At 43.7% G+C, this 10,477-nt stretch overlaps 1 protein-coding gene and 1 pseudogene across 1 annotated transcript; one reads left to right on the top strand and one right to left on the bottom strand.

Annotated features, from left to right (window-relative positions):
• Positions 1-1,501: 1,501 nt before the first annotated feature.
• LOC110585988 (interferon-induced protein with tetratricopeptide repeats 2-like) lies at positions 1,502-5,003 on the bottom strand. The gene is given in 3 exon segments (XM_021696139.1): positions 1,502-2,506; positions 2,721-3,147; positions 4,807-5,003. Coding segments are annotated over 3 exon segments (1,629 nt in total).
• Positions 5,004-7,002: 1,999 nt separating this feature from the next.
• LOC110585987 lies at positions 7,003-7,381 on the top strand (annotated as a pseudogene).
• The last annotated feature ends 3,096 nt before the right edge of the window (positions 7,382-10,477 follow it).

The following is a 10,477-nucleotide window of genomic DNA, read 5'->3' as shown; positions in this document are numbered from 1 at the left end:
TTTTGTTGCATACTTTTTTTGACAATGTGATATATGCTCTGCGTATCAAATTCAAAATTTAAAAATCTATGCAGTTGAAATATATAAATCTTCCTCGCATACAGACTCCCAGACAGCCCGTTCCCTCTCTGGAGGCTACCCTAGAGGAAATATATCCTTTTCCAAATAGTCTATGCATAATGTGATATGCTTTTTTTCCCTCCTCCTACCCTTCCTTCCTTTGAACAATGTTAGCACGCTGTATACACTCTTCTGCACTTTTATTCTTTATTTTTTAATATATCTCAGAGATAGTGTTCTTTATTTTTACATTTAGAACCGCCTTACTAGTTTTTACAATAGCTGCATGCTGTTCTGTGTATGAAATATGAAAATTGAATTAATGAGTCCTCTAGTGACGGACCTTTGAGTTGTTGTCACTCCTTTGTTATTATAAACAAAGCTTCATGAGTATCTTTATACATGTCTTTGCATGCATATGCAAATACAGGATAGATTAATGAGTGGAATTGCTGGGGTGAAGATTCATGAATGCTCAACTGCCATCAACAAATGCCATCCATCTGCATGATTTATAATCTCAATGGCGATGCATGATGGAGGTTGTTTATCCACATCCTTGTTAGTACCCTTTTCTGAAAGGTGTTTCTTTGGTTGACCTGAGATGACCTCTCAATAGTGTTGGTTTGCTTTGCTCTTAATAAGAGCAACATTAACAATCATTTCACGTGTTTAAGCCATTTTAATTTCCTGACCTTTGCCCATTTGTCCAAAGGAACTGTTTCATCATTAAGGAAGTTAATCCTTTACCCGGTAACGTATTGAAACAGTATTTTTAAGTCTGTCATTGATCTTTCGAGTTTCCGGAGGTCCCTCCTCTATGAAGTATGTTTTAATGTGGTTGAATTTCGTAATACTTTTGCCCTTTCGTGTTTTGTTTCATACTTACAACTTCCAGACCCTGTGATTTAAAAAAATCCTCTCAAGAATTCCTGTAGAAATTTTATGATTTCTATTTTTTAAACATTTAAATCTTTGGTTTGTATGGAATTCATTTGGGAGCAGAAGGAGCACGGAAAGAGGACCAGGCCTCAGTGATGTTGTGTTCTCTTGTTCTGTCAGCAGTGTTGAGTGCCTACTGTATGCCAGGCTGAGTGCAAGGCGCTGGGCGAGAGCTGGGGGGTGCAAACTGAGACTAAAGCAGAGTCCCATGGTCCCAAAGCAAGTGCTTGCCCTCAAAGGAGCTTTTGCTCAAAGTATCTATAGGACAGAGGAAAAGTCATTCTGCATTTCCAGGTCTGGCTGAGAGAATTTTGGGAACCCGGAAAAAGAGACAGCAAAATGAAAAGCCCAGCCATCTGGCCCAGCTCCTGCAAGTTGCGGCTTCTCTGTCTCTCTGTGTTCCCCGTTTCCCTCCCCTTTGTGACCACCTCGCCAGGCCTCCTACCCCTCTCTCTCATTCTCGCTCTGGCTCTTCTCTCTCGGAAGCCCTGAGGACTGGTTACAGGCTCTCTCTAGGGCCTTCCACCCCACCCGCGCCCTCCATCATTTCCTCACTACCCTTCTCAGCCCGCAGGGCGGCCTCTGGGGGTGGACTGTCCCACGGGTGCCCCTTTCTATTCAGCTCGCGAATGAACCTGGAGGGTTGCCAACCCACAGCATCGAAGGCGTTTTCAGAGAGTCGCTTGTGGGCAATTTTTCTTAGGTTGATGATCAGCTTTTCCTTCTCGGTCACTGTCCCATTGATGTTCAAGCCCTGCAGGTAGTGACGGATGGCGGTGTCGTCACACAGCTGCTGGTACTGCTGGAAGTTTCCGTAGCAAAGGTGGAGGACTTGTCTCTTTGCTGGAGGCAGATCCTTACTGAATTCTTTCTGGAAGTAATACTCCGCCTTATCATACTGGCCCATGATGGCATAGAGGCAGGCAAGGTCGGAGCAGGCGTGGGGAAGGTTAATTTTCAACTCGACAACTCTCTTAAAGTGATCCACCACGTGTCTCGTCATCTCCTGCAGCTCTTCTTCATTCTCCTTCGTGGCGTACCTCCTTGACCTCTGTATTTACCGGATTTTTGCTCTGTAGCAGCATCCGATCTGCAGATGTTGACAGACGTTGTTCGGTACCGATTCTAAAGCCTTTTTAAGTAATTCGATAGCCGTGTCCAGAGTACCTTTATTTCGGTAATATTTGGCCACGCTGCAGAGGACGTCCGTTGGGCACAGCATTTTCTTCAAGGCCTCTTCGACTAGCTTATCTCCTTCAGCTTGTTTCTGGGTCTTTTGGAGAGTCAGAGCCAGGAGAACGTGAATATACTGGTTGTCAGGATTCAGTCGGATGGCCCGCCTCAGCAGGCAAATGGTGTTCTCTGTTGGTGCTTTGTCACCCAGACAGTAGAGTGTGATGGCCAGTCCCAGGGAGAATTCTGGATTGGTGGGTTTCTTTTGCAAAGCCTTCTCAAAACACTCCTTAGCCCATTCATAATACTTTTCTCCTCATTTTAAAAGTGCCTGTCCGGGCGCCTGGGTGGCTCAGATGTTTGGGTGTCTGCCTTCAGCTCGGGTCATGATCTCGGGTTCCTGGGATCGAGTCCCGCATCAGGTTCCCTGCTCAGTGCAGAGCCTGCTTCTCCCTCTCCCTCTGCCATTCCCTCTGCTTGTGCTCTTCTGTCTATCTCTCTGTCAAATAAATAAAATCTTTAAAAAAATAAATAAATAAAAGAGCCCATCCCTTTTCACAGTCAATCTCGGGGCATTCAATTCTGTAGGAGCTTGCAAACTTCTTGCAAAGATGTCCTACCTTGTCAACGTAAGCCTGTGCTTCTGGAAGCCTGCCCATGTGATAATAGACCCAGGCGTAGTTTCCCCAGGTGACCAGACTTCGGATTTTGCCTTGGTGGGCCTGTCCATGCAGGATAAACTCTTCTGCTTGCTGTAAATATTCCAGAACCACCTTGTTCTGGCCTCGGAGGTGCTTAACATAGGCAAACAGATTGTACATGATTGCTTTGAATTCTTTGTTTAGAAGCCATGCCTGGTCACGCACTCTGTTCTCCAGATCATCTAAGGAACTTTCTTCATCATATAAGTTCCAGGTGAAATGGCATTTCAGTTGCAGTAAGATGTTTTCCAGGGAATGTTTGGTGATTTCACTGTAGGGGAAGAAGAGAAGACATTTGGGGATGTGAGTGAGCAGATGGACAAAGCAACAGGTTTAGGGCATGGCCACCTGACCATTTCTGAGAAGAAGGCCCAAACAGTGCTGGCACTCTGATCTGGAATTGTGAGAAAGGAATTTCTGTTGTTTATTATAAGCTACCAGTCTGTGGTATTTTGTAAAAGCCCCCCAAATGGATGGAAGTCGATGGGATGGCCCAGAAGGAAGGGGGAGTGGAGGAAATTTATTACCCAGGGATACCCCAGTTCCACCTGTCTTAGAGAAGGATGGGCACAGAGGTCCTGGAGCTCCAACTGCAAAGCAAGGAAATTTCTCTGTAGAAATTATCAGAGAATGGTGCAGTAGTTGAGTAATAATATTTAGTGAGGTTGGTTTTTTGTTTCCTCTCTCAAGCATGGAAACCAGGGTGTGAGCCTGGACTTCTGATCCACCAAAATAGCCAGGGAAACTAAGAGGAAATGCTGGGCTGAAGACACCAAGAGATGAGAGGGGGATCGTTTGGGGCTGGGTGTGAATAGATATCCCTCGGGGGTCCTTTCCAAGGGATGGAGTGTGCACAGAGTGTTAGTTTCTTCAGGTTGGCTCGGGGCAGGCTTTTGGTCCATCTGACATTGGGCCAATAAGTATAGCCCCACCTTTGTCACTGTCTCTGCCTTTGCTGAGCTGGCTCTTCGGGCAGATTCACGAACTAGAACAACTCAAATACTCTCCACTCTCTCCCCGGGTGGGTGCCACCTGATGCTGTGGTCCACCACCCTTTTGATTTGCTCAGTGGTCACAAAGACAGTAGTCAGGTTCCTTACAGAGACAGAGAGACATCTGGAGCAGATGAGAAACAGGACACAAAGAGCCCACATGCAAATGCTATTCACAAAAATCAAAGGACAAACTAGAAAACACATTATAAGCATGACAAGAGGTATTCCGTTTAATACCTAAAACGTGCTTTTAGTATTTGTATTTCAGTAGATACTAATATGAGCAGGTAGTTCAAAATTTACCAACACACATATTAAAAAAATGGTCAGTAATCAAAGAAATGCAAATTAAGTCAATGGTATTTCAATGGCATTTAAAGCTTCAGTTACACAAAAAGATTTTCAAGAATCACAGCCGGGCACTTTTACTTATATATGAGGGTTCAGAACATACTTTGACATAAAACGTGCAGGGAATTGTGGCAAAACATACAAAGAGCTCTTGACATAAAATTTTGAATATTAAGAATGTATAGAAAACCAGACATTCAGTCAAAGGCTGTGATGGTCTATGCATGTGTCACGTTGGCTAGGCTATCGTGCCCAGTTACTAGATCAAACATGAACCTAAGTGTTGCTGTGAAGGTATTCTGTAGACGTGATTAAAGTCCACAAGCGGGGCACCTGGGTGGCTCAGTCGGTTGGGTGTCTGCCTTCGGCTCAGGTCATGATCCCAGGGTCCTGGGATCGAGTCCTACATCGGGCTCCCTGCTCGGCGGGAAGCCTGCTTCTCCCTCTCCCGCTCCCCCTGCTTGTGTTCCCTCTCTCGCTGTGTCTCTCTCTGTCAAATAAATAAATAAAATCTTAAAAAAAAAAAAAAGTCCACAAGCATTTAATTTTAAGTAAGAAAGATTATTTTATTTATTTTATTTTACCTGGGTGGGCCTGGTTTAATCAGTCGAAAGGCTCGAGGATAGTGCTGAGGCTCCCTGATGAAGAAATTCTGCCAGTGGACAGCCACTGACACCCATGCCCTGGAGTCCTGGTCTGCCTTCCTTGTGATGGTTTGCCCTGTGGAGTTGGACTTGACCAGCCAGCCCTCATCATCACATAGGCTGATTCCTTGCATCATGTCTCTTCTTGTATATCTCCTGCTGCCTCAGCTTCTCTGGCTGCACCCTGACTGCCACACAAGTTTGTGAACAAGGGGTGTTCATCGCAGGATCAGTTACAACTGCTTAAAACTTTAGGTGATGGTGGAAAATAAATATTTAAAGGTATCATGAGACTATCCATCGAACACATGAGACTGTTTTAGCTCCCTCCTCAAATCCTACCAAGATGACATGGTCTGTGAAGGCTTCTAACCATAAAGGAAAGAGAACACAAAGACGTCAGAATCTCGGAAACCCTGACACAGCTAGACAAGTGGGGATTGGTTTTACCAAACATGGGAACATGGGAAAGCTAACTCTGCCACCAGTGGGGGAACCTAAGAAACAACCCATTGATACTGCAGAATTCCCCAAAGGCTCAGGAGTTAGCAGCACAAAGTGCTGCAGAAGTGCGTGTGCGTGTGTGTGTGTGTAGGGATGAACTGGGGTCCCTGGGCTCTCCAGCAATAGAAAACGACCAGAGGCCAAACAGGAAGCTCCAGGCAAGTCTTTTATTGGGGCTTATGCCCGAGCATAAGGCAAACAGCACAAAGGAAAGGATCCTCCATGCTGGCTCCCAGAACAAAGGCCAGGGAAAGATTTTAAAGAGACTGAGGCAGGAAAGGAGTGATGTCTAAGCATATAGGTGGGGAAGGGAGACAGGAAGTTGGGCATGCAGGTGCAATGGACAGAACCTACACCGAAATAGCTCATTAGCATGTTAAATCCCCACCCATGGACATGATTTTTAGTATAAAGAGGGAGAAAGTTTGTCAAGGCTCAGCACTGGGGTCCACCTCGGAGCACACTGGTTTGGTTCTGTCTTTACCAGTCTTCCTGGTGGAGCCCCCCCTTTGGTAAGCTTCCTGCCCCCTGCGTTCCTGCAAGGTGTGCTACTCAGGGGCATGGTTTCAGCTGTCTGGGAACACTGGGGTTCCGATCAGGATTGAGGGGACCCAAGTCTAGTCCGGCTCTGTTTCAGCAGGAAGACTGATCCCATAGACTCTGCCTCTGGTCCTTGCAACACCCATCCCCTAAAGTAGCAGAAGGTTGTATTGTATTCTGTACAGAGGATAAAATAGATGGTCCTGGACTACAGTTATAGGCACAGCTGGTCGCCTTGGGTACTATATGGCAAATGAGAGAGTTAAATAAGTGTTTGCATGTGGAGTTTTGAGACCACATCTTCCCGAGTCAGCTCTAAAAATGCGGCAGCCAGGCTTATTTCTTCCAGGCAAGGGATGAGTAGCCTGTTACAGAGGAAGTCGAGGAAGTCCAGGACACAGACATCAGGGGTCCCTCGTCAAATGGGGCAGTGAGGTCACCTTGCAGGTGCTCCAGGCTTCCTGTTGGCTTTTTAGTGTTTCTCTCTCAATCATGAACGAGCTTCAGAGGATCCCCAGATATTTTAGGAAAGGCCTCTCACCTGGAGGACAGTGGCCCAAACAAACACATGGTAAAATTGTCCTGAAGGGAGCAGAAGACTTAAAACAACAAGAATAAGAACAAATAAAGGGTCATCGATAAATTGAGATACGAGAGAAGATGCTGCATCCATGGAATAAAAGCAAATGCTTTTTTTTAAAAAGAAGCCCCAAACATTTAAAGAACATGGAAGAAGTCTTGGAAATTAAAACAATAAATTAAGTGAAAAACTCAGAAGATTAAGATTGAAAGGAAAAATGGTAAAAAAAAAATTTTTTTTTTAAATAGTACAGCAACTAGATAAAAAGAAGACAAATACGATATATAACACAGGAAAATTAGAGGGACAGCTTTGGAGGAGCAACATCTGAAAAATTTGAGTTCTAGATGGAACAAGGGAAATGAAAGGAAGAAAGGACATTCTAGAAGAATGCAATAAAGTTTCCCTGAACGGAAGGCTGTAAATTTCCACATGGTAAAAATAAACTTTAGCCTCTTTTGTCGGACATCTTAGCGAGCTGCAGGGGGAGCATTAACTCCCTGAGCTTTTCGATGCCGCCCAAGGACAAGAAGAAGAGAGATGCCGGGAAGTTGGCTAAGAAAGATAAAGATCCAGGGCACAGATCTGGGGGCAAGGCCAGAAACAAGTGGTCCAAAGGTGAAGCTCAGAACAAGCTCAATAGCCCAGTGTCATTTGACAAAGTGACATATGACAAATCTGTGCAAAGTTCCCAACTATAAGCTTAGACCCCCAGTGGTTGTTTCTGAGAGACTCAGGACTCCCCGGCCAGGGCAGCCCTCCAGGAGCTTCTATATTAAACTGGTCTCAAAGCACAGAGCTGAAGTCATTTACACCAGAAACACCTAGGGTGGGGGTGTCCCAGGTACTGGCGAAGATGCTCAAACACATCCTACCAAAGGCACATTTTGAAGAATAAGACCTTATTAAATAATAATAATAAAAAACTAACCCTTTACCAAGTACTTGATGGTAAGCTTTTAGAATACTGGTGACAGAGAGAATTCTACAGTTCCAGGGGGGAAAGGGTGTATATAATACAACAAGAATCCAAATGTTGAACATCTCGACAACGACGCGAAAAGCTAGAAGACAATGGAGAAATGCCTTCCAAAAGCTGTGGGAAAATAATTTTAAATTTCGCCACATAATCATTTAAATGTGAGGAAAGCGCGGAGACCTTTTCATACACGTAAGCAAAAAATTTACGTTACAGACACTTGTTCAGGAAGCTGAGGGGAGATGCCCCCCTCAAAATTAGGAGTAAACCCAGGTAGTAAATGAAGAAATGGGATTTGGGAAACACAGGATGCAGTGCAAAAGAAGGTCTTACATAAGATGGGAGGGAGAAGGAAATAACTCCGTACTTTCCCCACCGACCTGGAGTGCAGCCAGTGTAGACAGGAGTAGGTCAAAGGTCCTGTGAGTGATTGCCACCAAAATGTGACAAGGGCAGCTCGCCTCAGGTTTGAAAATATGGAAAGGAGTTTTGTTCAACTAGAATAGAGCTCGGGGCTGAGATGGTGATAAGTACTTAGAAACCTAAAAAAAAAGAAACAAAAAACAAAACCACTTTTGTTTGTTTGTTTCCTTTAACTTCAGAAAAAATGAAACAAAATATGGGAAAAGAAAGGTCATGGGAGAACAAGACAGGACTCAGCTGTGAGTAGGGTTTGTGTGGTTGTAATAATCCAAATACTGAATATTGATCCAACCAAAGTCACAAAGAGATATTGGGAGGGGACGATGTAGGAGAGGAGGGGTGTGTGTGTGTGTGTGTGTGGTGTGTTGGGGAGGGGGTTCAATGGTGGAAAACAAATAGATATTGGCTAAAATTTAAAAATCAAGAACTACCAATATAATCATGTTATTTAAGTATATGGCTATAAATAGCACAATAGTCACTAAAAGAATTACTGGTTGCCTCTGGGGAATGGGAAATATGGTGGGGGTTGGGGGATGCTGGTTTTCTAAACCTGTAGATCATGTTGACTATTTAAATGGTGTGAATGCATAAATTTGATTATAAAGTAAGGAATCGGGAAGGAAGGAAGGAGGAATGGAAGGGGGAAGGAGGGAGGGAAGAAAGAACAAAGGGAAAGAAGGAAGGAAGAAATCATATAATACATCCATATTTTCCAGCATTATCGAAGCCCTTGATACTCATGATGTTGAAAAATTTTACTGATAACACTCACAATATAATGTTAAGTGAAAAGATAAGATGAAACTGTATGGAATCTATACCCTCAACTTTGAAAAGATTTCCCCCCAAATCTACTTAATAAAGGATATATATATATATACACACACACACACACATACATATATCTCTCTCAAATGTTGAAATAGTTTATTCCTGGTGGGTTATATAAGAGACGATTGAATTTTTCCCCTTAGACTAGCTGGCATTTTCCCCAAGTTCTTTAGCGTGCTCATAGTATCTTTATACTGAAAAAAGTCCTTCATGATTCTAGTTGGATTTTGTCTGTTTTTAAAAGATCACTGAAGATTAAAAACAGAACAGAAAAGGAAAGCGTGGGTACCGGGACTGATGGAGCCCAATTTCTCTGGAGGCTCTGGGCAACCTCAGAGATGTGAATTCTGGTTTAATGCCCCACTGCGGTTCTTTGGAAAATAATTAGTTAAATCCAGCCCATCCTTTATTAGGGCATCCAATGCTGAGCTTATAAAGAGTATGCTTCCCTTAAAAATTATAATTAAATAACTCCAAGCTCCTGACTTTTCCTTTCATATGAAAAACAGGAAAACAAAAGCTTGTAAGAATATTTCTGCCGGGTTGGCATCCTTAACTGATGAAAATTTTCCTGCAACAGAATGAAATAAACTTGCCCCTCCCCCTTCTCCCAATGCCTCCTGTGCCTTTTCTTCCCTGCTCCAGCCTCTGGCCACTTCCTGGCTAGGATTTCTAAAAGATTCCACTGGGGAGAGCCTGTGTGCATCTGAAAAGTGCTGCAAAATTTAAAATGCCTGCAACAATTATGATCTAGATTTAAGGTACATTAAATATTTAAGCCGGCGCCGAAATCTAGCACTTAAGAAAAATTTGTCTTGAGATTTTTCTAGACACAATTTCAAGAGACCAATGCAAGAAAGAACCTTTTACCTCATGGTCGTAGGCTGAATGCTGCCCAGCTGTCCTACAGTGTCCTGGAAGGCTGATTTGCTGCTCAGAAGTCTGCCTGAGCTGGAAGCCGCCTCGGCCCCCTGGCCAACCTAGTAGTCTTTAAGCCCACGTGATTGATTAACTAAATCTTTCTTCCCATATCCATAGATCGATCATGCATTCTTTTTTTTTTTTTTTTTTTTAAATTTTTTTTTTATTCTTATGTTAATCCCCATACATTACATCATTAGTTTTAGATGAAGTGTTCCATGATTCATTGTTTGTGCATAACACCCAGTGCTCCATGCAGAATGTGCCCTCCTCAATACCCACCACCAGGCTAACCCATCCTCCCACCCCCCTCCCCTCTAGAACCCTCAGTTTGTTTTTCAGGGTCCATCGTCTCTCATGGTTCGTCTACCCCTCCGATTCCCCCCCTTCATTCTTCCCCTCCTGCTACCTTCTTCTTCTTTTTTTCTTAACATATATTGCATTATTTGTTTCAGAGGTACAGATCTGAGATTCAACAGTCTTGCACAATTCACAGCGCTTACCAGAGCACATACCCTCCCCAGTGTCTATCACCCAGTCACCCCATCCTTCCCACCCCACCCCCACTCCAGCAACCCTCAGTTTGTTTCCTGAGGTTAAGAATTCCTCATATCAGTGAGATCATATGATACATGTCTTTCTCTGTTTGACTTATTTCACTCAACATAATACCCTCCAGTTCCATCCACGTCGTTGCAAATGGCAAGATCTCATTCCTTTTGATGGCTGCATAATATTCCATTGTATATATATACCACATCTTCTTTATCCATTCATCTGTTGATGGACATCTTGGCTCTTTCCACAGTTTGGCTATTGTGGACATTGCT

This window comes from Neomonachus schauinslandi, chromosome 6 (assembly GCF_002201575.2).
Source record: "Neomonachus schauinslandi chromosome 6, ASM220157v2, whole genome shotgun sequence".
NCBI classification, from domain to species: domain Eukaryota; kingdom Metazoa; phylum Chordata; class Mammalia; order Carnivora; family Phocidae; genus Neomonachus; species Neomonachus schauinslandi.
This window is presented reverse-complemented; position numbering and strand designations above follow the sequence as displayed.